At 58.7% G+C, this 27405-nt stretch overlaps 1 protein-coding gene across 1 annotated transcript in view; it reads right to left on the reverse strand.

Moving 5' to 3' along the window:
- Window positions 1-443: 443 nt before the first annotated feature.
- ZC3H7B (zinc finger CCCH-type containing 7B) overlaps window positions 444-27405 on the reverse strand; it is a 57085-nt gene continuing 30123 nt past the window's right edge. Inside the window, exons 6-23 of the mRNA XM_082420599.1 lie at window positions 26418-26498; window positions 25534-25590; window positions 19859-19901; window positions 19060-19253; window positions 18391-18712; window positions 17477-17535; window positions 16556-16655; window positions 14577-14738; window positions 12751-12956; window positions 11644-11744; window positions 10474-10655; window positions 8281-8366; window positions 4812-4945; window positions 4597-4702; window positions 4349-4457; window positions 3983-4116; window positions 3686-3849; window positions 444-3337 (exon numbers count right to left, since the gene is read on the reverse strand). Of these exons, the coding sequence (XP_082276725.1) occupies window positions 3091-3337; window positions 3686-3849; window positions 3983-4116; window positions 4349-4457; window positions 4597-4702; window positions 4812-4945; window positions 8281-8366; window positions 10474-10655; window positions 11644-11744; window positions 12751-12956; window positions 14577-14738; window positions 16556-16655; window positions 17477-17535; window positions 18391-18712; window positions 19060-19253; window positions 19859-19901; window positions 25534-25590; window positions 26418-26498 (2487 nt within the window). The 3' untranslated portion in view covers window positions 444-3090. The remainder of the gene's footprint in view (window positions 3338-3685; window positions 3850-3982; window positions 4117-4348; window positions 4458-4596; window positions 4703-4811; window positions 4946-8280; window positions 8367-10473; window positions 10656-11643; window positions 11745-12750; window positions 12957-14576; window positions 14739-16555; window positions 16656-17476; window positions 17536-18390; window positions 18713-19059; window positions 19254-19858; window positions 19902-25533; window positions 25591-26417; window positions 26499-27405) is intronic.

Below are 27405 nucleotides of genomic sequence, written 5' to 3' on the forward strand. Positions count from 1 at the left end.
TGCAGTTGGGACCACATTCCAAAGCATATCATAGCCCCCTACCTTTCTGGAAAAGCCATACCCAGAAAGGGCACAGAGACAGCCCTCTGGAACCCAGGACAGTGCACATAGTAAAAGCAGGGAAGTGTGGGCACAGGTGGAAAGCCCCACACGGAACCACCGGGGCCACCTGTGCAGAGCACAGCTTGTCCCTGCCAGTGAGGCACTGCGTGAGCCGGGGCCAGCTGGGCTGCCCTGTTTACACAAGGACACAGACCTTCTGCCCCTCACCCCGCGGAATGTCTGCCTTGGGGCATGCCCTGCGCCAGCCAGCTCTGCCCCATGAGTAAAGAGAGGCCCAGGTCCCCGGGCACAGGTGCCAGGAAGCGGGGAACAGGAGCAACACCTCAGGGACAGAGGTCAAAGTGCACACGTTTATTTTCTAGAACAAAGGCTAAAAGAAGCAAGTTTCTTTCATTTTATTTTAAGAAGGACAAAAATTGTTATTAAAACATCTACATTATTATCAAGATACTAGACCTTATGAATATTTAATATTAAAGTGTGGTATTCTTAAATTTTTTAATACACAGACATTTTTAAAGGACCATTAAATTTATCACTGCCCAGCTGAGAAACGCAGCATCCCTCTTTGCCCCATCCCAAAGGGACACTCACATCAAGGGTGCCTGTCCCCCCTTCACCATATTTGCTGTGATGTCTTGTCCCTGCCTGCCGGCGGGGGGCACAGGCCCGATCCAACTCTCTGAGCCTCTCAGAGTCACAACTGAAATAATCACACTCATCATTCAAAGTGTACTGTGCCACACCTCCACCTCCTACTCCCCGCCTGCCCCTCGCTTTCTTCCAACCCTGCGGGGATCCAGCTCTGGCCAAGCCAGGGAGCGCCACATCCCAAGGCCCCTGCAGGGATAACAGGATGGAGAAGAAAAATCTGGATTCTAATCCTATTCTTTTGGGTGGGAGACAAACACCAATCCTCTTCTTTCCCCGAGCACTCGTGCTCTCTCCCCACTAGGCTGGGGTGGTCTGGACGCCATCAGGCGGAGCTGGGCCTAGGCAGGGGCCGCTTCTGCCCCTGCTGCCCAAATCACCTCTGACCCCTTGCTCCAGTCCCTCAGTCCTTGCAAATGGCAATGATGACCCTGAAAGTCCCTCCTCATTGTGCCAGGATGGCTGCATTTTCCGGCCAAATTCTTTATCTTTAGCCCTCATTAGAAGTGATTCCTTGGATACCACACACATATGTAATATTATATAGAGCGATATATTTAATACCTGTGTATATATGCATCACGGGGGCGACATATATACACACTAAAAACAAGGCTGGTGACGACAGACTGCAACAGCACGGATCAGGGAAAACAAGTGTCATCAACATTCACGGCCACAGGCCCCACCTTGGGTCTCTCCTCCCCTCCAGCCACGCCACCAGCACCCAAGCTCTGCAGTGCTGGCCTGCTGGGGGAAGGGGCAGGGAGAGGAAAGGATGCATGCCACAATTATCAGGAAAAGGCTGGGCAGTGGCAGCGAGAAGAACAGGGTTCCCTGCGGCCCAGGGTGCCCGCCATCATCTCAACGCACACTCGAAATGCTTGTTTGAGGGGAAATAAAGGGTATTCCATTCTCTCTGTCTCACCCTCCCACCAACTCCAGCCTCGGTCCCCGGCTCCTTCCGGGGGGCCCCATCCCTTGTGCCAATGGTGTGGGGCGTTCTGGAATGTCTAGGGAACCAGGGGAGGCTGGGTCTGCCCACAAGGGGTGGGATGGAGAGGAGGGGGTGCACGCAGACACGTCAGACGAGAGGTATGGGAGAGGGCTTGGGGGGGCAGGGGTTGGGGGTCAACTGGGGTCCCAGGCAGCTGGCAGGGTCGGGATCAGGGAGGGGCTGGGATGGATGGTCCTAATTGTATGTCTGGGTCTAGGGGAGAAAGGGAAAGGACTCTTCTGAGTCCCCAAGAAAGAGGGGCTGTGTCCGATCCTGGAGTAGCCCATGGTGCCCACGGTCAAGTCTCCCTTCTCTCCATGTCCCCTGACCGCCCACCCTCCCAATCCCCCCCAGGTTCCTCGTGCAGAACCTGAGCCCACGGGTGCCCTGCCAGGTACCACCTCTCCTGGAGCAGCCATGGGGAAGTGACCTTTGCTGCTACACTCCTTACGACCATCCTCAGAGGGGACTGTCCCCCTACAGGGCACTGACACGATCAACCCCTGGGCGGTGCTGCCGGAATCCCAGCTGATTCAGAGACTGTCACATCCCTGCCAAGAGCCTGGAGGCTCCAGCTGATAACTGGCCCTGAGTCTTGTGACCGCAGTTTGCATTCCAGCTCTACCGTGCTGTGGGTGGAGATGCCGGGTAGAGCACTCCTTCCTTCTAGGCCTGTTTTTCTATCTGCAAAATGGGGGTCTGGGCTGCGTCATCTCTGAAGCCTCTGACGACCTACAATCTACATTCAGCGGCCCACAAAGGAGAGGGGCTGGGCTGGTGGCCTCACCAGACAGCCACGCTCCTTGGTCAGGCTCCAGAGATCATGTAGCCCAGCCCCTCCCACTCTTCCAACCAGAGGGGAAACTGAGGCCCCAGAGGGTAAGTGACTTGTACAGTATCCCCAGTCCATCCTGGGGCTGCATTTTAAAGCTGGGTGGGGCCTCCTGCCCTCTGTTCTATCCTGATCTGCCCCCAGGGGAGGTGGGGGGGGTTCGGGGGGGCAGGGGGAAGGACCCTTCTGCTGCAGATTCAAGTGGGGACCCCAGGCTCCCCAGCCCTGAGCGTTGGGCCCCCTTTAGGAGTAGACGGAAGTTAAAGCTGTAGGCTGAAGCTGGAGGGGTCAACCAGGCCCCTCCCTCCGCAACCAGGAGAGCTGGGGTGGGGGAGGGGAGGACCTGCCCAGGGCTTCAGCAGGATGAGGACCCTGGGACCGAGTGGGGCTGCAGCTCGTGCACCTGGGTATGCACTGGGGCAGTGGGGGCAGAGAGGATGGCCGGGGGCCCCAGCCCCAGCCCTGGCCTGCCCCGGCCCTCCTATCAGGCGCTCCGTGCCCACCCCTGCCCCCGATCCTAGGACTTCACCCACGGCCAGGAGCTGGCCTACTCCCCAGTGATGGTGGCAGCAGCAGGGGCTTCTGGGGCGGCACCAGTGGCATTCCCGTCCTCTTGCAGCAGGAAGTTGTATTTGCCAAAGTCGTCATCCCGTGGGCACAGAAGCATGTCCTTGCGGGCCTTGGCCAGCTTCTGCTTCAGCACCTCGCGCCGGTCCAGCCACTCGTTGAGCTCCTCTTGCCCGTGAGCGCAGCGGCACTTGTCCCCGTCCGGGCAGGCCTTGCCCTTCTGGAGCCTGTGGGCGGCAGGAGGCTCACTGCCCGCGCCCTGTGCCCTTTCCTCCACGGGCTGCCGGACCTGGGGCCTCCCCCGACAAGCCTCTCCCCACGCAGCATCAGCCCCGGGGAAAGCGGGCGTGGCCTGGCCTTCGCGAGGATCTGATGCGGGGCTGCAGAGGACGGGTCCCCACCTCCAACGCCACCCCGCCCCACTCCTGGGTCCTCACACCCAGGAGCAGCTGTCTTTCTGGACCTCCCCACCCCCCATTATGCCACCTCCAGGCCAAGTGGAGCCAGAGCTGGCCGTGGCCTCCACCTTTTCAGGCCACCCCACAGCCCGCCCGGCCCTGCCCTCCCGGGGGCACCTTTCGCAGAGCCGGAACTCGCCCATGGGGAAGCGGTAGGCCCAGCCACTAGCGTCGCTGTCAGACGTGAAGACCTTCTCCTTGTGCTTCTCAGACTGGATGTGCTGCTGCCACTGCTTCTTGCTGTTGCTGTTCTTGCCGCAGAGCCAGCAGTGGTAACCCATCTGGGGACACAGCCAGCGTGGGCGCCCGCTCCTCACACCCCTGCCGGGATCACTTCCCCCAGGGAGGTTGAGCCCCTCCGCACAGCCCCTCCGGGTCAGGCTCGGACCAGGGCCCCTGGGGATGGGGTGTTACCATGATGTCGGCATAGTCCGTGGGCATCTGGATCTGCTTCTCCCCCTCCCGAGAACTGATGGGCGTCCCTTCCCCCGGCTTCCCTGGGTTGTGCTTCTTCAGCCACATGTCATAGGTCTGCTGCATGTCCAGGACTGGTGGGCAATAGGGGATGGAGGGCCTGGTGAGAGGGGATTCTCCCTCTACTCTGTCCCACGACACCTACGGGACCCCTGCTGCTGGGCTGCCCGGTCACCTGGAGACCCAGAGAGGGCTCAGCCCGGTGCAGCCGGAGCGGGGCCCGGGCGGCCACGCGAGGTTCAGCAGGTGCACTTGGGCCTGCCGACGAGGGGGGGTGTCCGGGTCAGCCCAGCCCTGCCCACTCACTCTTGTTCTCCTTCATGAACGTCCACATGTCCCTCTCCTCCGGGCTGTGCGCGAAGGAGCAGTTCCCCACGTACTGGCACTTGCGGCCGTTCTGTGCGTGGATGCAGAGCTGCAGGGCAGGCATGGCGAGACCCTGCTGAGTCCCGCTGGACTGTGTCACTGCCCCGCCAGCGGGCAAGCCCTCCTGGGGCCCCACGGCCCCATATGCGAGGCCCCGCTGCCACCCTGCACCCAACCCCGGTGCTCACATCGTATTGCTGTGGGAAGTTGCGAATGGATGGCAGTGGCCTCACTGACACCCACTTCCTCTTGGCCTTGGACATCACCAGGAGGACCCGCCGCTCCTTGGTCCAGCTGCAGGATAGAGCGGGCTGTGTGAACTCCACGGACAGCCCGGCTTCCTCACCTGCGGTGCTTAGGTGGTCCCCACCCTGCCCGTGCCCCCGCCCGGCACCCGGCTCACCAGTGCCGGGCCTTGGCGCTGCAGTACTTGAGGTCCTTGTCAGGCTCTACCACCTGCCCGTTCCTCCAGCACTGGCCACACACAAACTTCATCTGCAGGTCAAAGGTGCTAGGCCCATGGGTCCGCGGGGCACCCTGCGGAGGAGAAGGGCTGATGAAGCCACAGGCACCAGGCTGAGGCCCCGGGGTCTGATATACAGGTGGCCTCCTGGAGCATTAGGGCCACCTGGAGCCTTGTGGACTGGTCCATTACCACTTGGTGGTGGGAAATGACCCCCTAACTCCAGGCCCATGGCCTTTCAGGGTGGGAGCCAGGCCTTGGACTCCTGATGGAGTGCTCTCTGCCTTAACTGGCTATTCCCCACGGGTGGAGCTGCTGGCGTGTCCCTGGGCACAGCATTCGACCTCACATCTCCCTGCTTTTGCACATGCGGTTCCCTCTGCCTGGAATGCGCTTCTCCATTCTTCTTTAGGCTTGTTCTGAAAACTTTCAAAACCCAGCTCAAGCACCACCTCCTTCAGGAAGCTTTCCCTGAAGCTCTCTTAAGTGGCAGCTGCCCATCCTATGGGCTCCCATAGTACCTGAATTACCTCATGTTGACTGACTCATCTAGTTATGAGGGCCAGGCCTGGTGGAGAGCAGGGCCTAGAAGGTGGGATGCACCTGCAGAGGGTGGGGATGGAGGAGGCTGCCTCAGGTGGTGGGACAGACTTCTGGGCAGCCCTGGACTCTCGAAGACCCCACCATGTTCATTCCCCGTCCTCTGCCTCAGCCCTTCCTTTGCAGGTAGGAGGGCCTGCTCTTCTGCACCCCTGCCTGGGAAAGGGTGGTGGGGTGAGAGGCAGAAGAAGTGCCCACCCAGCCTTGTCTCCCGCCACCTGCAACCCCCTCGCCCAGCTGTGCCGGCCACCCTGCTGTCTCTCCTGTTAGCTAGAGCCTCCCTCAGATGTGGGGTCACTCCTCTGCTCTTCTTCCTCTGACACAGGAGTACCCTGTGTCCTCGGCACTGCCTAGCCCAGGGCCTCCCCTGAGCAGCAGGGGGTTCGCACTTTGTTGGGTGCTGATTGACCCCTGGCTGGGAGACTTGCAGCCTGGCTCGGCCCCAGGATAATACACATCCCGACAACAAAGTAAAATCCTGCCTCTGTAACTGGGACACGGTCTGGCTAAAGCAGACAGGAGGTTTATCCGTGTCACTATCGATTTCTAGATGTTCCACTGATTCTCACAGAAGCGTGAGAAGGCCCATTTCACGGGTGAGGTAAGTGGGGTCCGGGGTGGGTGCTGTGGCTTAGCCACTGCTCTAGGGAATAGCCATGCCGGTCCACTGAGCTTCCTTTTCACAACTGCAGACTCGACAGCCCTGGGGGGTAGGGGTCATTCCCATTTGACTCAGCAGAAGCAGAGGCTCAGAGAGGTTACCAACCCCGCCACGGGTAAGTGGCCCGAGGATAGGGACCTGGTGCGAGGCAGGGGCTCATGCTCTTCTGCAGGACGGCACAGCTGCACCATGGGCACCAGGCACGAGCGGCTTCTACCCTGGCATCCTGTCCTTGGCCTCACACTGCCACTGGCCCGACCCTCTGATGGCAAGCAAGCAAGATGCCTCATGCCCGGGCCACAGCCAGGTCCGGCACAGAAGCCCCGTTCCTGAGCCAGGCCCGAGAGTGGCATCTTGGGTGGGCGGGATGCAGGGGGGTCAGGGGGATAGGAGGTGGTGAAGACTCCGTGTTCTCTCTCTAGCAGATGACGCTGCAGGTCCAGCCTGAGCCCCGCACTGCTTCCCAGCCAGGCTCCTGGCCAGGAGCGAAAATAAACCATGTGGCGGTTGGCGAAGAGGACTGAACAGGGGAGGGGCAGAGGACGGGGGCAACTAGGAAGAGGGGAGAGGAAGAGAAAGGACCAGGAACGAGGGGGTGGGGAGACAGAGGGAAGGCCAAGGGGGGCCGGGCAGCCCTGTCAGCCAGCCTGGCCCAGGCCTACCCCACTGGCCGGCCTGCGCCGCGCCCTGGCTCACTGCCACGCCCAGGCAGGCCTCAGGAGGGGCCAGAGGCCCAGGCTCCTCCCAAGGTGACCAGTGCGTGGGCCCGGCATGGCGAGGGAGTCATCCCACGTGTGTGGATGGCGAGTGGCCTCAGCTCACATTCACTGTCTCCTGGGCCCTGAGACCACCCTTCCATTCCCACTGTCACCTAAAGTTACAATGATCCTTACCTCCTGGGGAGGGTGTGAGGCTCAGGGGCGACGGGGGCCCCGGGCAGAGCAGGGACTCGGCGAGCTGTAGCCAGCTCCTGTGAGCCTCACACCCGCCCCAGGAGATGGCAGGCAGGATTATGACCCCCATTTTATATGAGGAACCCTAGGGGTGATGGGGATAGTGCAGGTGGGGAGGGAGCTGAGCGAGCTCGAGACAAGCTGTCAGAGAACCCGGGACCTACTCCGCTCCGTGCGCCCCGGGCAGGTCTCTAGCGTGCTCTGAGCCTCAGTCTCCCCGCCTGCAAACGCTACTGCGCCCCAGCTCACGTCCTCAGGACCAGGGTGAGGACCCAGCGGGGTGGGAGGTGATACAAGCAGTGGGGGAAAAGGCTGAGGAATACCAGGACATTTACATGGTCTCAAAGGACCTCCCTGGACGATACTCATTAATTACAAAGGAGGAAAGTCTAACTTCATAGTAGAGAAAGCTTTACCGTGGAGGCACCTTTAATCAAGTTACCAAGGTATCGCTGGCGAAGGGACAGATGGAGATGACGTGCCTGCCCGATCAGACAATCCCAAAGGGACGGGCCTTTTACAAAACAACTGCCTCTTCAAAAATGCCAATGTCACGAAAGACAAAGAAAGACTGAGGAACTGCTCTAGATTAAAGGCGATTAAAGACACTACAAATGAATGCAGTGTGTTGCTGGGATTTGGGGAGGACTCACAAAATCTGAGTAATAGTACACCACAATTTGGACAAGTGCACCAATGTGAATTTTGTGATGTTGATAACTGTACTGTGGTTATTATGTAAGAAAGTGTCCGTATATTTACTTACTTATTTATTTATTTTTTGGCCACGTGGCATGTGGGATCTTTGTTCCCCGACCAGGGATCGAACCTGCGTACCCTGCCTTGGAAGCGTGGAGTCTTAACCACTGGACGGTCAGGGAAGTCCTTATTTTTACACTTAAGTACTTAGGGGTAATGGGGCATCATGTCTACAGCTTACTCCCTCATGGTTCAGAAAAGTGTATATTTCTGTAAATAAATGTGTATGTGTGTATGTACACACACATACACACAGGACAAAGTGAGTGTGGAAAGTAGTAAAATGTTAACATCTGGGGAATCCAGAAAAAGGTATACACAAATTCTTCATACTCTTCTTACAATTTTCTGGTAAATAAATTATGTCCAGGGAAAGGGATGGGGGATGGCCCTCGTGGGGGCTGACCTCACCCCCAAGGCCAGCCCGGGCTCTTACCAAGCTGCTGCTGGCCTTCCCTGCGTGCGCCTCCATCTGTTGCCAGTATTTCTTGGATTCCTGGACGATGTCTTCGTGGGTCATGCCTGGCGAGGGGGGAGCAGACACAGCGTCCCTGGAGCTCAGTGAGGAGAAAGGCAGGGGGTCCGCAAGGTGCTGGTGCCACCCCAGGCCCAGGGAGGAGCCCCACTCCCCAGTTAGGCCGCGGAAAGACGAGGGGAACAGGGAGACCACTCATCCTGTCTGGGCCTGTTGGTTCATCCGCAGTTGGGAACAGAGGCCTGCTCCAGGCTCGCACAGAGAATAAAATGCAGGAGCACGATGTGGGCTCTGCAGCGTGGCAGGGGCCTCTCCGCACCCACGCCAGTGGCCCTGGCCCTCGGCCCGGCACCCTCCCTTGGCCTCCGCCTCCCTCAGTGGGGCCTCAAGCCTGACCCCTGCTTGGCAGCCTCTAGCGTGCTGGTTCTTAAGGCTCTGTGCCTGGCCCAGCCCGGCTCCCCAGATCACCGAGGGGCCAGGGCCCTTCACTGCCAATCGGCAAAGGGCAAATACCCAAACCTTGTGGCCCAGACCCTCCCAATCTGACTGTGGACACTGAGCCCACCTCTGAGGGGCCGCTCACAGCCTCTTCCATGAGGCCCACCCTCCTCCCAACCCCTTACGGCCTTCTAGCCCCTTTTCCAGAGCTGACTTAGTTTTCGACCTGGTCCTATGGTTACTGCTCCCCCCATGGCCACTCGCCATCAGGGGCTTACTCTGGGCCAGGCATGTGCTTGACATCCATCTTCTTGCTGATAGAGGTACCTCTAGCCCAGGGCTCTCCCATGACCTTGCAGACCCCCACACGTGGCTGCCACCTGCTCAACCTCTCCACCTGAAGTCCAACAGGCAGCTCAGACTCCGCACGTCCCACACGAGCCCTGATGTGATCCCCCCAACCTGCTCCTCCTGCAGCCTCCCCCTCTCAGGACACGGCAACCCCACTGGGGTCGACCTGATGCCGTCCTTCGTCTCATACTTCCTATCGGGTCCATCAGCTCCTGTTGGCTCCACCATCAAAACACACCCAGAATCTCATCACTTCTACCACTTCCACCCGCTGCTGCCCTGGCTTGAGCCACACCCTCCCAGGTCTCCCTCCATCTGCCCTTGGCCCCTCAGTTCTCCACGCAGCAGCCAGAGCAACTTCTTAAAAACACTGATCAGGTCATACAACTCCACCTACTCAACCGCCTACCCCCAAACCCTGCATATCGTATTTAGAACAATCCCAACTATTTCTATTTACCATCTAGAGGTTTTTTCACGCTCGGGTCCCTGCCAACCTCTTAGGCCTCATCTCTGACATGCCCCCCTCCGCCCCCTCCCCCAGTGCTAAGCTGCTCTGCCCTCACAGACATCCTTCCTTCTGTACCAAGCTTGCTCCTGCCTCAGGGCCTCCAACCTTGCTGTTCCCTCTGCCTGGAATGCTCTCCCTGCCCTTCCTTGCTCAAATGTCACCTCTAAGAGGCCTTCCCAGACTATCTTATCCCAAATGCCCTCACCCCGAGTCCCTCTCCACCTTATTGCTCTGCTTTACTTTCCTCACAGAACTGACGCACATCTGAAATTCTATCACCCTATTTCATCAGCTCGAAGAAGACAATGATTGTTAGACGCGCCATTATTTTATGTTCCACACACACAACAAAAATGCTGCTAAGCAGACGATGATAGGCGGTGGGGGACGGTGTGCACCCCGGAGCAGAGGGACGTAGGGCCTATTACCTCCCCGTCAGACTGTCTGCCTTGCCCTCGCGTACACACACCAGGGCCCCGACTCGTTCTTGCTCAAGCCCCTGACAGAGCAGGTGCTCAAGGGGTCCCGTTTGGTGAGCGAGAAAGCGAGCGGCTTTCCACCTCCTCATCCCTGAGGCCGAGCTGACATCACCCCCTCACAGAGGACCAGTGGAGGCTCAGTGAGGGGCCGCTGATGACCAGACCCCCAGGTGGCCCACGGGGCTCTGCCTCCCTGCTCTTCTCCCCGCGTGTCCCCCTGGCAGCGCCACACAGGGAGAAACCCAGGGTCTTCCGGGCCTGCAAGCTCCCTGATGCAGAGCCTGCGTGTCCTGTGACGTCCAGGAGGCACTGGCTCCTCTGCAGCCCCACAGCCTGGCACCGCCCTCCTCTGAACGTGCAGCCCCTCGCCCTCACCTGAGTACTGCTGCAGCAGCCAGACTTTGAGCTCTATGAAGCTGTGGGCGAAGTGGCAGCTGTCCTCCCGCAGGCAGCCGTAGCGCACCTCGTGGCGGCACACGTCGAACTGGAAGTGCTCCTGGAACTGGCGGACCTTGGAGTACTTGAGGGAGGTGGAGCGGACGATGTGCACCAGGCACCTGGCGGGCGGGATGGGGGCGCACGATGCAGTCCGCATCCCGCCCATTCCCGGTCGGGGCCCCCTCCCCAGGGTCAGTGCCGTTCACCCAAGGGAGGGGCTCCTCCCTGGGCGCCTCCCGCCTATTAACTGCTGGCACAGGAGGGAAGAGGTGGGGGTCCTACGCTCAGGCAGTTCTGGTTTGGGCCTCAGCTGTGTGCCCCTCTCCTGGCCTCGACCTGGGGACAGCTCAAAAACGCAGCTGCCAGCAGGAGGAGGGCACCAGACCCCACCTGCTGCGAGGCTGGGAGAAGTGGGCATCTCTCTCAGGTTCCCCAGCTCGATGCTCCAGAGCTGGTCCTGCACCCGGAGGAGTAATAATCGAGTATCTCCTCTGGGCTGGGAATTTTAATTACCTTCATAGCAACCCTAGGAGACTGGGATCATCATTCACTTTACAGATGAGGAAACCAAGGGTCACAGTGGCCAGAGGACATAAAACAGACCATTGTCCAAGCTGGGATTCGGACCCAACTCTGTCTGACCCCAGGGCCTGGGCTCCATCAGCCATGCTGGGGCACAGCCAAGAGAAGTCAGAGGGAGCGCAGGTGGGTGCCGGAGCCCACCCAGCCCCTCCCACTCCCTGTCCGACGCCCATGTCAGGACAGTGGAGGGTGCTGGATGGGAGTCAGGGATGTGGCCCCCACCTGCCGGCTGAGTAAGCTGCTTCCAAGCCTCAGCTTTCTCATCTGTTCATCAGAGACACTCCTCCCCACGGGACTGCCGAGATCATTAAAATACCCAAGAGAATGCTTGGAATATAGAAGATGCTCAATAAACGTGGTTCTGTCCTTTCCAGGTGGATGCTGGATCTGAGTCCCAATTCCTACCCCCTGCCTTGACATCCTAGGCCCACCCTCCGCTCCCCAGGCATCCACGCTGCCCCAGGGGGACTCTCCACCCGCCCCACCCCAGGCCTGGCCATGGGTCCGGCTGTGGGTCCCACTCACTTGTTGTTATAGAAGCTATGCTTGGCAGCCAGGTTGGAGCAGACAGACGGAGAGTCCTTGGTGCCTTTGCTGATGATCCGGGGTTTACTGTCAAAGCAGATCTGCCCAGGGAGGGGGTGGGCTGGGATCCAGCATGGCCACCCAGGAGGGGCAGACTGGGTCCCTGCAAGCCCTGCCCTGAGTCAGGGGAGTGAGGAAGGGAATCCCAGGGTCTGTGGCCCCCACCTCTCTGATCCCACCACTCCAAACGCCTGGGGCAGGGGTTACTCCATATCTCTGAGCCTCAGTTTCCTCAACTGTAACCTGGGGAAAACCATACCTGCTCTGTCCCACGGCTTCACTGTGAAGCTGGAAAAGGATCTAATAGAACCGCAGGTCCTTTGTAAAGTTTATGCAGCCACCAGGCTGTGGGCCGTGATCCCCTGAAGGGAGAGGGCAGCCCACCTGCTCTAAGAGTCGGAGGGAAGGGCTGGCTGTGTGATGGATGGGGGCTGGCCGAGCAGCACTGAACCCTGCCAGCAACCTGGACCCAGCACCCTCACTTCACGGAGATGGACCCGACACCGTCCCTGCCCTCATCACACTATGCCTGGCGGGGGGAGGCAGGGGGCCAGCAGCGTCTTCCGTGACAGCTTTGGGGAGGAAAGGAACAGCTTGGTGGAGCTGCTGGGATCAGAGCTGAGCCTCAGAGGGTCCAAGACGCAGAAACACGGGGAGGGCACAGCCCGGACATAGGCAGGGAAGTGGGCAGGAAGGTGCAGCGGGCATTGAAGCCAGCAGAGCTGGACGAGGAGGCATGGCGGGGGGGATCGGGATGAGTTCCTAGAGCACCTGAGTCTGGCCTACGACGGCAGGAAGCAAAGAGCACATGTGGTTACTTCTCTTTCTGGCCTCAGTTTCCAGCTCCGAAAAATGAGGGGACTGGATAGGATCTGGGCTCTAGCGCGATGGGAGCGTATGGGTCTAACTTTCTGAAACTCCCAGGACCTGTGGATTCTAAGGTCGGGCCTCCAAAACCCGCGGGTCCCAGGGCCGACAGTCCACAGTGGAGCCCGCGGGAGCCCCTCCCCAGCCCCGTCTGGGAATCGACCGTGGAGGGGCCGGTACCTCACAGAGGAAAGTGAAGATGCCCTGGTGCTCCTTGAGGAGCTTGGCGATGGTGAGGCTGCCGCGCTTGACGCCCCCCAGCGGGTCGAAGAGCAGGTCGCGGTTGAGGGTGCCCTTCCGCTCCTCCGTCCACACGTCGATCTCCTCCTGATGGTAGGCGAAGGTGCAGTTATCCCCGTACTTACAGTCCTGCTTGTTAATCATGTCTGCAAAGAGGCAACAGGACACACGTTCCGCCAGGCGGGACGGCAGCCCACAGCACCCCCGGTGGGGCCTGCCGAGCAGGAGGGAGGACTTGGCAGGGGGGAGAAGCGGAGCTCGGGGAGAGCGCTTCTTCGTTCTACACTTGGGTGTGGGGCCCGGATCTGCACCTTCCCGCGCAAAGCATGGCGGTCGCCGCAGCTCCACCACCCCACAAGGCTGCCTGGTATGGGTCAGGCAAGACGACAGGTGGGAAAAGGGCTTTGTAGACATATACAAGCCGTTTTATCATCATTATTATTATTCTGCACCAGGAAAATACCACTGGTTCAGGAAGGCATGGGCCTTGGGGTCCAGCAGACTTGGGCTGGGATCCTGTTATTCCTGAGCCTTAGCTGTGTGTCCATAAACGGAGAACACGGTTGTTGTGTGGATTAAGTGAAACAATAAATAAAACTCCTGGGGGCCAGGGAGCAGGGAAGGCAGCAGGTTTAGAATCCAGAGACCTGCCATTTCCTGGGGGTGGGAACTGTTCTTCTTTCTTTTTCTCCCTCCCTCACACTCTTTCTAAGTCTGCCCCATTCCAGCCCCCTGCCAAGCTTGCAGGCACACGAGGACGAGCAGGCCGGATGGCCCGGTGACCCCACAGACTGCTCTGCACTGCGACCAGCTCCGCACCCAGCGGGGAGGCCTGCAGGGAAGGGCTTCTCAAGATCCAGGTGCTGCTTGAAGGAGGAGCAGAGGATGACCAAGTTCAAAGGGCACAGCATGTGCAAAGGAGTCAGGGTTCAGTGTATCTGGGGAATGGTTAGGGCAGACGGGGACTTGTAGGCCTCGTAGCATTGGGACTTCATCCACGCTGGCCAGGGCATGGCTGGCGGAGGCCTGAGAGCTCAGAAATGACAAGTCTTTAAGATCCACCTGGGAAGAACAAAGAGCTGATCCAGAAAGCCTGGGTGCGCTACTGCCACGGGCTGGGTCGGGGGACAAAGGCGGAGCCTGGAGCGGACTCCCCAAGTCTCCTTCCTCACCCAGAGTTGTCATGAGGATGTGTGATGGCGGGTACAAAAGGGCGACGCTATAAAGCACTTAACAATATCAAGACTGTTCATGTCTTGCTGTGCAGGCTGCACCGAGATGCTTGGTTGGGGAGTAGAAGAAAGCAAATGAGGTACCTGCCAAATGTCCACTAAATGTCAATCAAATGACATGAGCCAGAAGTGAGGAAATTGACAACAACATACTAAATTTTAAAAGCTAATATTTATCAAGCCCTTACTATGGGCCAGCCCCCAGTGCTTTACATGGATTCTCTCTCCATATCCTTCCAACAGCCCTTTGGGACCCTGCAGTATAACAGAAACTAGCTCTCCGTGAACCACCTGAGCCTTCCACCTGGGAGCGCATTCTGCTGGTGAGGCCCCAGCTTGAGGGTAACACCCAAACGCTCCCACCTGTCTGTGGAGCTGGTCAGGGCAGGAGATGCTCGATCTGAGATGGGATCCCTCCTTCATGGACCACACCTGTCTGTCTACCTGTCTGCCTGTGATGAGGAGCAGAGCTGCGGCCGGGCGTGAGAAGCTGGGCCTGGGCCGTGCCACCTGCCCCTGCTGCAGCCCACCCACCTTTGCACAGGTAGTAGGAGCCCACGAAGCTGGTCTTGGTTGGCCGGGGCCGGATCCGCTTCCAGGTCTGGTCCTCGGAGCTCCGGAGGCGGCCGAGCAGGATGTCCCGCTTGCACTTGTGCTCAAGGCCCTCACGGTAGGTGTAGTCGCCCGCCCTGGGGCCTGTGGGGGCAGGGAGGACAGGGAATGGTTCCGGAAGCAGAACTGAAGGGTGACAGCCAATGGGCCCGAGCCATGGGGATTGGCCCCCCTGCTGCCTAAAAGCCCACCTCCTTCCCCTGGGCCTCCCGCCAGCTCCTGTCATATGCTCCCTGGGGACAGGGGGCTTGGGCAGAGGGGAGCCCCTTTTCAGCACCCGCCCCCTTTCGACCACCACCCCGACTCTACAGTGAGTCTGACCACTTCAGTGTTTCCTTGGAACAAATTATGAACACAGTGCCTGGGAGAGAGCAGGCTTTGTCCCTTTCTTTTCCTGCCCCGGAAAAGCGCTGCCAGACTCAGCCTCCCTCCCCTGCTCCTTTGCCTCTTCCCTGGTGCTCTCAAATCTTCTGACCGAAGGCCTCCTCTCCCCAACAATGGGGTGGGGGTGGGGTCTCCCCAAAGAGACCAAGAGGACCTAGGTCCCTTGTGGGGACCCATGTGACGTGGCTAGGCCAGCACCAGGTGTGCAGCGGCTCTGCTTCCCCAGCACAGGGGGCAGCGAGCGGTGGGCATGCGGATCGGGGAGGCTGGCGTGGTCTGTGCAAGGAAGAAACTTCCTCACGGGCATAGCCATCCCGCAAGACGGCGTTCTGCCCCCCCATCCGCACGGGGCCGCAGGCTTTGGCAGGACGGCTCTGTCAGGGGTGACATGGGTGTGAGGGGGAGGGGGGAGGGGGTGGAAAACAGCAACTAGATGACCTCTGAGTCCTGTCAACGTCAGCACCTCTGAGAGGGAGAACTCTAGACTGGTAAGATCTGTAGCCCTGAGATGCCAAGAGAATATTCTAAAACGTCGGAACTACGGGATTCTGGCAAATGAAATACTGCGAGTCTTAGAGTCTAGAATTCTGAAATTCTAGGTGTGCTGAAAAGTGTCTACCAACACTGGGCATCTACTTTGAATTGCTCCTACAGTCTCCCTTGGATTTGAGGGCTGGGAGCCGAGGAAATACATTTCCCAGACTCCTCTGCCCCCTGGGTTCTAGGCAAGGTTTGAATTCACCCAGCAAGAGGTGGACGGAGAGGTGGATGTGGACAGAGGTGCAGGCCGCCTTTCATTGGCAGATGTGGGTTTTTTTTGTTTTTTTTTACATATATAGTGTTTTTACTTATTTATTTATTTATTTTTGGCTGTGTTGGGTCTTCGTTTCTGTGCGAAGGCCTTCTCTAGTTGTGGCAAGCGGGGGCCACTCTTCATCGCGGTGCACGGGCCTCTCACTATCGCGGCCTCTCTGGTTGCGGAGCACAGGCTCCAGACGCGCAGGCTCAGTAGTTGTGGCTCATGGGCCTAGTTGCTCCGCGGCATGTGGGATCTTCCCAGACCAGGGCTCGAACCCGTGTCCCCTGCATTAGCAGGCAGATTCTCAACCACTGCGCCACCAGGGAAGCCCGGCAGATGTGTTTTTGCAGCAGCCAGCTGGACCCTGCCTTCCTCAGCCTCTGGGCTGTGGGGTGGCCGTGAGGCTGGCCAGCAATCCCGGCAGCCCCCTGGGCTCTGTGTGAGAGCGGCGGACCCTGGCTTCTGTACTTCAGCTTGTGGAGAAGTAGCCCAAAGGCCCGGTGGAATCTCCGCTTCCGCTCCTCTAGGCTTTCCGGCAGTTTTCAAAGTCCCCGCCTCCCACATGACATCCCTGTCTGCTCGGAGTACTGGAGGGGCTTCTGTCTTCCCATACTTATCTCTGACTGGTACACTAGGATTCTGCCATTCTGGGATTCTACACTCCTGAGATTCCCGCCACCTCTGGGCAGAGGGGTGGAGTATGAAGGTGTGACCTTACCTGTTTTGGGGTAGCAGAGCTGGCACGCCTGCTTGAACTCGTGGGTGGCAGCCAAGGGGTTCTTGATGAGCAAGGCGGTGTTGGGCATGGAAGGCTCTGGCTGTGACAGGGGGAGGTTGGCCATTTTGGGCGCTGGACGATGGCCGGTGCCACCGGAACCAGCCTGGGCACCAGAGGTTGGGGGGCACTGTGACATCCCCCAATCCCACCCAGGAGCAGAACTGCAGCCCAGGACCCTCCCTCTTCCTCCATCCTCCCAGCCGGGGAGCCCCTTGTAACACGATCCAAGAATCCAGCAGGATTAGATCAGCCTAGTGGTGATGCACGATGCACGGGTGACAGTGACCTTGGCCCAGAACGTTTCCTTGAGTTAAAACCCAACATGAAAGTGGAGAAACAGGAGTGGCCCTGATTGGGGCCTAAGCACAGGCCCTCCCCCACTCCCATCCTCTCTCCCAAGCCACCAAGGCATCAACAGATGGGGAAGAAGGCAAAACTCAGAGAGGTTAGGTGGCTTCCCCAGGGCCACACAGCTAGTGTCTAGGCTAAGGCCAGAGTACAGGCCACCTAAGTCCTGGTCAAGTGCTCTCCTGAACTCAAACCTGGCTGAGTCCTGAGACCACGGATGTTACTGACCCTGGAGAGGTTACTTAACTCCTCTGAGCCTCGATGTCCGATTTGGCCAGACAAGGGTGGGCGGTGCCCTCTGCTTACCCTCCCAGCACACGGCTGGGCCAGGAAGGATGTGGAAGGGCTGGGAAGAGACCATCTCTGGCCCGTCCGCTCTTGGCCTCCTTGGGGGATGCAGCACCTTATCCCAGGCTGTGGGCTCACCCCTGACTCTGGAGACCACAACCACTTTCCCTCCACCCGCCGGAGAGCATGAGGTACCTGTGCACCGATTCTCGCCGAGCCACTCACCGAGGGGGCTGGTTTCTGAGTACCGCTCAGGGGACGATGGTCCTGTGAGTTGGCTTCCTCTGGGCAAGAAGACACAGGGGTCACCTGCCCTGCTCTGAAGGGCAGGAGGGCCCTCTGAGGACTTTCTCTTCCGTATTTCTAACTTGGAGAAGCCATCCAGGCCACACATCCTCTCCCATTTGGGCCACCGCCCGGGGACAGAGAAACGTCCCAGCCTGGGCGTGTCCACCCTGTGCTTACACCTCCTGCACCCCCATAGCCCCCGGGAGAAAGCCCGAGCTCCTCAGCTTGGCTCGCGGGTCCTGTGAGACCAGCCTCAGGCCTTCAAGGCCCCCAACCCGCTCCCCCTCCGGCCAACTCCTCTGCTCATCCGCCAGGCCCTCTATCGCTAGGCCTGTGTCGCACTGCTCCCTCTGCCAGCACATGACCCTGCTCAGCTATCACCTCCTCCAGGAAGTCTCTGTGAAGCCCATCTGTGCCCCCTGCAGCCCCACGAATGCCCCTCGGCAGTGAGCGCCCTGAGCTAGGTCTGACTGTCGGAAAGCTGATCCTGCAGAGGCCCAGGCGGGTCTGTTTCCTGGCGGGATCCCTTGGTCAGAGCGGTGCTGGAGGAGCCCACGACCTGGCACCCCCTCCCCCAGCCTCAGGACCATCCGCCCACCGATCTGGTGAAGCCAGGGCCCTGGAAGGTGGGGGAGGAGCACCACACTGCAGGTCTGGAATCCTGGACTATCCCAGCCCTGCTCTTTGACCTTAAACAAGACCCCCAGCCCCTTAGGCCTCAGCCCCGCACTGTGCTGAGCACTACAGGAGACACAAAGCCAGAAGACGCGGCCCCAGACCATGAGGCAGAACAAGAGCTGTAATCCCAACTGCACAGGGGGTGGGGGTGAGTGTGCCCCTCCAGGCCTCACCCATGAAGGAGCTGGGCTTGTCCAGGGAGCCACGGGTCGACCCGAAGCTGTCGAGGGTGTCCAGTCGGGTCTCCGAGTACGGCAGCAGGTCCAGGGAGTCCAGCGCCGAGCCTGGCGGGTCGAGGGCATCCAGCACCGAGGCAGCCAGCTTCTTGGAGGGGTCCATGACGAGGCCGAAGGAGGCAGGGGGCAGTGGGCTGGAGACGGGGATGGAGCCACCCACCACAGGAGGCAGCAGCGGGGTCCCGCCGGGGAACACGGGTATCAGCTGGGGCAACTCGCTGGGCACGCCGCTGCCAGGCAGGCCACCCTGCACCAGAGACTGCAAGGTGGGAACAGAGGGAGGAGAGGGAGGGGCTGGAGGAGAACGCGCACGCCCAGGCTTGGGCAGGCCCGGGTGAGGCTCCCCGCCTCGCACCCCCGCGGCCTCAGTCCCGACCTGCCCCACAGGTGGAGTCAGGGATTTTTACAGTCCCTTCCGGACCCACGTTCTGCACTGTTGTGTTTCTATCCAGAGCGAGTCCCTCCTCTACCCCCGAGGCCTCAGTTTCTGCAACTGCGACGTGAGATGGGGCCTTCCCTCCCCCCGACACAGGACATGAGGATGGATGTGATGGGGTCCCGGGGGGGAGAAGGGTTCCGGGAAGAGGAGGGGGCGGCACGGCTCACCAGCGAGTCCAGGAGGGTGTCCAGCTCCGGACCGAAGACGTCCCCATCGGAGAAGTCATCCAGACTCTCGGTGCCGGGGAGGGCCCCGCTGCTGCTGTCCAGGGGGGCCAGCAGGTCCAGAACGTGAGGGAAGAGGGGCATGGGGGGCGGGGAGGGGAGGGGGGCCGGGGAGCCTCGCAGGTCCAGGTAGCAGTCTGTGGATGGGGGTGGGCTCAGTAGCTGCAGGGGTCCTGCTTGGTGGGAGTTGGGGGTGGTGTCCTAGGGCCTGAGGTCCGCCTCCAACACCTTGCCCCCTTTCCCCGGCTCCCGCCAGGATCCCTGCCTGCCCTGCTGTCCTGACCCCATCGGGGGAGGCTAGGCCGTAGCGAAGGGAGGCCCCGTGGGGTGGGAGAGGGGCCTTTCGTTCTGCAGTGTTCCTCCGATGGGCCTGGTCAGTGCCTGAATAGCCCACCTCTGGGGTATGCAATGCCCTCTCTCAAGGACACTTTTGAAATGTGACCCCTCCTGGAAGCCAGTGAGGAAGAGAAAGGGAGAGGAGGACTCGGAGAAAGGTGGACTCCCGGCGGCGGGGTAGGGCCACTGCTACCCCTCTGAGGCAGCCCCTCACCCTCCCAGGCTGGAGGGACGCTCTCCCCGCCCTTCAGGTAGTCCCCAGGGCAGCGAGGCCCCAGGAGCCCTGTCTGCAGGGCCGGGGATGGCAGGTGCTTGACCCATCTGACCTCCCGGGGTCTTGGCAGGGAGGGGCTGAGCTCTCCCCAGGGCCCATCTCCACCCCGTCCCCTCATGTCAGGGACACTACCTGTTTCGATGTCATCTATGGACCCCAATCCATTGGAAGTTCCCTGTGGAGAAGAGGACAGGGCAGGTCAGACAGACACAGGCTGGGACGGCCACGGTGCCGGCACTCAAGGCCCCTCCCCAAGTGATTACTGCTGATGCTGATTAACCAGGGGCTGGATGGGCACAGGCCAGAGGCAGGGGGCGTGGGGGCAGACAAGCCTCACATCTGCCCCTTGCCGGAATGCCCTCAGGGGAAGGGATATAACCTCTGAGCTCCGTTTCCTCACCCGTCAAGGGAGGTGTTTTACAGAGCCCTCCACGCACGTGCCAGGCAGGGAGAGTTCACAGCTCAAAGCTGCAAGTGCCACTCCTGAATCACCAGTGTCCCCTCCCTCAGTTACAGCCCCAGGCTGAACCACCCCAGGTGGGATCCCACTGCCACCCGTGGACCTTCTGTTGGAGGGAAAGCTGGGCCCAAGCTTGCCCTGTGGCCTTGCCAAGCTCCTCATCCTCTCTGGGCCCGTTTCCTTATCTGTAAAGTGAGGATGATACAGTCATCCACCTCCTTCCACTGTAAAAAGGATGAGATCAGGACTTCCCTGGTGGCGCAGTGGTTAAGAATCCGCCTGCCAATGCAGGGGACACGGGTTCGATCCCTGGTCCAGGAAGATCCCACATGCCGCGGAGCAACTAAGCCCGTGCGCCACAACTACTGAGCCTTTGCTCTACAGCCCGCGAGCCACAACTACTGAGCCCATGTGCCACAACTACTGAAGCCTGCATGCCTAGAGCCTGTGCTCCACAACAAAGAGAAGCCACCGCAATGAGAAGCCCGTGCACTGCGCCAAGGAGTAGCCCCCGCTCGCCACAACTAGAGAAAGCCCGCACACAGCAACGAAGACTCAACGCAGCCATAAATAAATAAATAAATAAATAAATAAATAAATAAATTAAAAAAAAAAAAAAAGGATGAGATCACTTGACATTTGTACAGAGCTTAGAACTGTGCCTGACACACAGGAAGTGCTGTGTTTGTTAAATGCGTAGCATCGAATTTTAAATCCAAGCCACCAGGAGGTCAGCCTGGGTAAACTAGTGTTCTCGTTCACTGGCCTCCACATTTGGCCCGAGTGGACTCGCTTGGCTCGTGTCCAGCCCTGGGCTGTGGCGTGCACTTCCCCACCTGCCTGCACGCCTTCGCGCAAGCTGTTCCCTCCTCTCCACCTGCCCCAATCCTGCCAGCCTGGCTCTGTGACATCCAAGGTGAGACTGAAGCCAAGGCTGCCTCAGGCTCTGTCTGGCCCTAGAACTCACAGCCCTCCTCCACGCTGCCAAGAGGCAGCTCTGGCACAGACACGGTGCCCACAGGGCCTTGCTGTTGCCCAGGCCGTAAGAAGCTCCCTGTGGGCACAGCACGTGCAGTCTCCACGCCCAGGCACACGTGTGGAATGACGGCCTGGCTGGCACCCCCGACACTGGAGAATCCCGCGGGGATCCCCACGGCCAGGCTCGCACGCAGTGTCTATGTAGAACCTACAGAAGGTCAGGGGATCTGGCTGGGACACTCCCCCTGTCCCAGTGTGTCCTGAGGCCACTATGTATGGGAGTGTGGTATGTGGGTGTGGGAGTGTGTGGTGGATGTCGGGGGTGGGTGCACAAGCGCACACCTGTACACATGTACGGCACCAGGCTAGTGCGCCGAGGCAGGGTCTGAGCTGGTCTCCTCCACCGTGGAGTCCACTCTGCCTGGGCTTCTCGCAGACCCCCATCACTGTGACCAGCCCTGGCCTCCGTGCATGTGGTGGGGGCCCCAGCAAGGTTGCAGGGTTGGGTGACTGGTTTGGCAGGGGCCGCGGTGGCCACTGCCACGCACGGCACCATCTGTGGTCCCCTGGCTGCAGACTCCATGGACACCGAGGGTTGGCCCTTGTGGAGCTGGGCATTCCACCCACATCTGCTGTGGCCCTTTGGCCACGGTCATTTAGTCATTCAACAAATATCTTCCGAGCACCTGCTGTGCGTGCCCAGTGCCACTCTGCTTGCTGTGATGAGCAGCTGACACACTATGCACCCCCTCGCTGCCCGCGAGGACCTGCGGGCAGGCTCCCTGCCCCTGGTCCTGGAAGAGACCTGTGAGCTGGCCGGAGGGAAGGGGTGCGAGCACTGGCCTTGCCTCGGGCACCACCTCCCTTATTCCATCCGCACAACCACCCTGGGAATTGGGCACAACTGTCGTCTCCCTTGTACAGAGGGGACCTAAGGCTAGGACATGACGTCATTTCCTCTAGGTCACGCCGTTAGTGAGAGGACCCCCAAGTCTCTGCTCTCGAGTGAGCTCACTACGGAGCCAAGGGGATGGGTGCGCACACATCGTCTGGTGCGTGAGGAGAAGATGGTGAGGACAGAGAGGGAGGCTGGAAGCAGACCGTGGAGTGGCCTGAATGTCAGGCTACAGTATCCGGATGTTGATTAATAACAGTACTTTGAAACAGATACTTTATTATTTATTTGTTTGTTTATTCGGCTGCACTGTGCCGCTTGTTGGATCTTAGTTCCCCAACCAGGGATTGAACCCGGGCCCTCAGCAGTGAAAGCGCGCAGAGTCTTAACCACTGGACCAGCAGGGAAGTCCCTCAGATACTTTAATTTACAACCACGGAGGGTTTCTAAGCTGGGGAGAGCCCCACGAGGCCAGGCTGTCGGAGTTCATCCAGCAGCAGTGCTGGGGGACAGGAAGAGGAGCCCAGACAGTGTCAAGGGGACGAGAAGGGGAGGCCAGCCACGACCTGGAAGAGTGGGATGCGACCTGAACCAGGGCAGTCACTGGGGGAAGAGAAGGAAGGAACGGGGATACCCCATAACATACCCAGCCAGGGTCTCCCCAGAGTTGCCCTATAACGCACAATCGTGCCACTATCAGCAGAAAACAAAAGGGAGCCCTAGTTTCTCTGGCTCCAGGAATGAGGCAGGAGCCCAAGATCTGGGAACTCTGGATAAGATCCGCCTGGATGACTCCCTGCCTCCCCATCACCGCTGGCAGGAGGGAAGAGGAGCCCTGCACAGCCCCCTCCAGCCATGCTGGCTTCCTGGCTGTTCTTCGCATACAGTGGGCACGCTCCTGCCTCAGGGCCTTTGCACCGGCTGTTCCCTCTGCCTGGTCCCCCAGACCTCCTCATAGTTCACTCCTCATCTCCTTTGGGTCTTTGCTCAAGTATCTCCCTCTCACTATATACTGTTTAAAACTGCAATCCAGGGACTTTCCTGGCAGTCCAGTGGTTAAGACTTTGCCTCCTAATGCAGGGGTGGGGGTTCGATCCCTGGTCAGGGAGCTAAGGGCCCACATGCCTCACGGCCAAAAAACCAAAACATAAAACAGGAGCAATATTGTAATGAATTCAATAAACACTTTAAAAATGGTCCACATCAAAAAAAAATCTTAAAAAAAAAAAGTTAGGTTTAAAATAAATAAATAAAATTTTAAAACCCTGCAACCCACCCATCCCCCACCAATAGGCTGGCCTCCCCAGCTCCCTTCTCCAAGGCACTGATCACTTTTTGTTTGTCTCCCCCAATTAGAACAAGTTTTATGGGGTGGGGCTCTTTGGCTGTTTCTCCCTCTGCTGTGTCCCCAGTGCCTAGATCAATTCTATGATGGGCACACAGAAGCACTCAATAAATATCTTCTGAATTAATGAATGAAATCAGTGCTATCCGCCTTCAATGCTTTCCCAACACTCTTATGATGAAGACCTCACCAGGGACTAGGTGTTCTGGCTTCTATCCACTGTTCCAGCCCCACTGGGCCCCCTCCACTTGGTCCCTCCTACACTCTGAGCTCCTCCCAGCCTCAGGGCCTTTGCACATACCTTGCCCTCTGGAATTGTTCTACCCACACACCCTGCCCCTGCCCTACTCCTCAACTTTGGGTCTCAGCTTACAGATTGCTGACGCCCAGTCTAAATCAGGCCTCCCAGGCCCAGTGGCCCAGGGCTCCCCACCCTCTGCCTTTAGAGCTCTCCTCATGGTTTGTAACCAGAAAGGGCTAGTGTCCATCTGCCCTGGACTGTGAGGTCTTTGAGGGCAGGGACCATGTTTGTTTTATTCAGCACGTACGTACCCAGGCCCCAGCTCGGTGCCTGGCACATACTGGACGAACTCAGACAAGTCTCCTAACTTCTCTGCGTCTCAGTTTCTCCTTTGTAATACTGGGTAAATAGCACCTCCCTCCAGGCATTGTGAAATTATTTGCGATTATGCATTCATTCACTCACTGCTATGGTCTGAATGTTTGTCCCCCAGAAATTCGTATGTTGAAATCCTAACCCCCAAAATTATGGTATTAGGAGGTGTGGCCTTTGGGAGGTGATTAGGTCATAAGAGTGGAGCCCTCATGAATGAGATTAAGGCCCTTATAAAAGAAACCCCAGAGAGATCCCTTCCGCCCTTCATGTGAGATTACAACTAGAAGACCATCTATGAACCAGGACGTGGGTCCTCTCTATACATCGAATCTGCCAGCACTTTGATCTTGGACTTCCCAGTCTCCAGAACTGTGAGTAATAAATTTCTTTTGTTTATAAGTCACCCAGTACATGGCTTTTTTTTTTTTTTTTTTTTTGGCTGCACCTAATGGCTTGCGGGATCTTAGTTCCCTGACCAGGGATCGAACCCAGGCCCCAGAAGTGAGAGCGCCGAGTCCTAACCACTGGACCGCCAGGGAATTCCCGGCATCTTGTTATAGCAGCCTGAACAGACTCAGACATTCACTTAATTTTATTTTTTTTGAGGACCCAGTAGGCGCCAGGCCTAACGATTTTTGGTTACAAACCATCATGACTGCTACACAGGCAGGTCCACATCTGCCTCCCTTGCAGCCTGGTAGGCCCCAAGGGCAAGGACACACTTAACTCAGCTCTGGCCCAGTGGCAGCTCAGGGACAAGAAAGAAGTGGTTCCCTGGGAGACTGCTGAGTGAATGAATGAAAGTGTTGTCATGCTCTGGGGGGACGGGGGCCTACTGTGTGACACTGGCCAAGTCCCCTCCTCACTCTCGTGCCTCACTCTCCCCTTACGTACAACAAAGAGGCAGGACGCCAGCTGCCATCCGCGCTCTTACGGCCTGTCCCTTCCCAAGTCCACCTGAGCAGTTCCTGCACGGCGGGCGGTGGGGTCTGATGTGTGTGCTGGGCCCTGCCACTCCCGCCCCCAACCAGGACAAGGCCTGGTGGTCTGGTCTCAACTGCCTTTCTCCCTCCTTCCTACTCCCACCCTGCCTGCTGCCATTTGTTTTCTTTCTCAGGGGTCCACGAGTGAGGGTGCCCCGAGGGTTCCCCTGCAGTGACCACAGCCAGCACCGGCAGCCACACCTCATCCCCATACTTTGCCCCTGTGGTCACAGGAGGCCCCTCTTGGGACGTGGAGGTGTTGTGGGTCCCAGGGTTGCCCTCAAGACCCTGGCCCGGGCCCAAGCTGTCAGTCACCCCTCTTCCCAAGGCAGGGGCCTGCCTTGCAGCAGTGGGGACAAGGACAGATTGAGCCCAACCCTTCAGTGGGATACCTCTGGCCCTGCTGCTTGAGGTCATTTATATCCCAGAGAATGAACCCAAAGCTCTCATGATGGTTGAACCAAGATAGGTTGGTCCTGGGGCGGGTTGTGGGGGGGGAGGGAGGCTCGGGGTCCTGGTCCCCATCCTACCTGATCTGCCACACCAGCCGCAGTGCCGTTACTGAGCAGAGAAAAGGTTTCCAATTCCTGCCAGAGATTGGAGAGACGTGGGAAGAGATGATGATTCTGAGAACGTGCTCAGGGTCCCACCAGCCAGGGCAGCAGAGGAACCCCAGCCAGGCCGGTGGGGTCTGCGGTGCCCTCCGAGCTCCCTGCCCCCATGCCTGCAGGGAGTCACCTGGGTCAGATTCAGGCGTTTTCTTACTGCAACCATGGCCTGGGCAGAGGACTTCCACGGACATGCTCCCACTGTGAGCCCGGCACTGTGCCCAGGCACCACCTCAAACCTCTCCCCCTTTGATCCCCCATGAGCCCTCTGAGGCGGGCATAATCTTCCCCACGTCTCAGATGCGGAAAAGAGGGTGGAGAGAGAAGAACTAACTTGCGCAAGGTCACAGCAGAGATTCTAGAGCCATACCCTCCCCGGCGTGCAGCTTCCTGGCCAAATGTAGGAGCCAGATGAATGCACGTGGATCTGAACGAGCCAAACAGGTACCAACATTTCAAATATGCACCACACAGGGGTGATCTGAGAACACGAGGCTAAAGGACGCCAGTGTCAACTGAGGCCATCTCCAGGGTGTTGAAATCGGCCAGGGCAGGGGAGGGAGCGGGTTTGGACGGCTGGTGTCTAAGGTGAGCTGGAAGCTTTGGCTGTTCTTTCCTTTGCCAAAAGCTTCTGGAAGTCGTCCCAGGGCTTTCAGCCAACACAGGGAAGATCACCTGCTATCACCCACTCTGTCCTGTCCTGGCCCCGGCCCCCTCATGCACATCTCCCAAAGGCTCCTGGTCACCCTCTTCAGGTCTCCCCATCTCCATCCCCGCCCAGGCCCCAGCGCCCAGGGCCCACCTACCTGGGGCCTCTTATACGCCTTCCGAACTCGCAGCCCAAGCTTCTGGGCCAGCTCCTGACCAAGGTGAGTTACACTTTCATCCTGGGAAGGAAAGACACGGGGTAGGGTGATTAGTCCGCCCTGACTCACGAGCTGTGCTCTGGACACCTGTGCAGCCCTGCAAGGGGGGGGGGGTCCCTGTTACCCCAGGTTACGGATAAGGAAGCAGGACCCTGGGAGGGGACGTGGGCTGCCCCAGTCACACAGCCAGTGCGTGGTAGGGCTGGGCCAGGAACCCGTGCTTCTGTTTTTCCTTTTATTGTGGGGAGTGGAAAGGAATAATTTGGGGGGTTTATTTCAACATTTTCCTTTTGTTTCCACGATTCGTCAAGCAACAGTGTCACTGTAGAAGGCTGAAATGTTAGAGAAAGAGCAACTGCTTCCCTGGATCAGCCCCACCCTCACCCTAGGCTCCTCCCCAGGGGGAGCACAGCCAACAGTGCTGCGGTGTTTCCCTACAGATCTTACCTGGGAATTTACATACGCGCACATGGACGACAAAGGATGCTTAGTTTTGCTTTGTGGGGGTTTTTTTTTTCTTCCTTTTATATAAGTGAGATCATATTATACCTATTATTTGTTCTACAACTTGCTTCTTTCACCAAAAAATGTCTTGGAACTCCCTGCAAGTGAGGTCACAGGGATGGAGCACAGGCCCAAAGGAGCGAGGCTGTGTGAAGTCTAGAACGCGCCTGGTCCATGGTTGGTGCTGTACTACTGTACTAGTCTAGTAGTACAGACTAGTAGTAGACTACTAGTAGTCTGTACTACTTTCTGTGCGCTGTGTGCCAGCCACAAGCTAGCGGCCGGGGACACCACAGTCACAGGGCAGACGGGGCCCAGGCCTCACGGAGGCTCCAGTCTAGTGGGGAGACCAATCAGTAAACAGAGAAACAGTGACTGCAGTCCGGGCTACAAAGGGACAACGGGGATCCTGTGACATCCTGTA

This window comes from Balaenoptera physalus, assembly GCF_965194825.1.
Source record: "Balaenoptera physalus genome assembly, chromosome: 13".
Classification (NCBI taxonomy): Eukaryota; Metazoa; Chordata; class Mammalia; order Artiodactyla; family Balaenopteridae; genus Balaenoptera; species Balaenoptera physalus.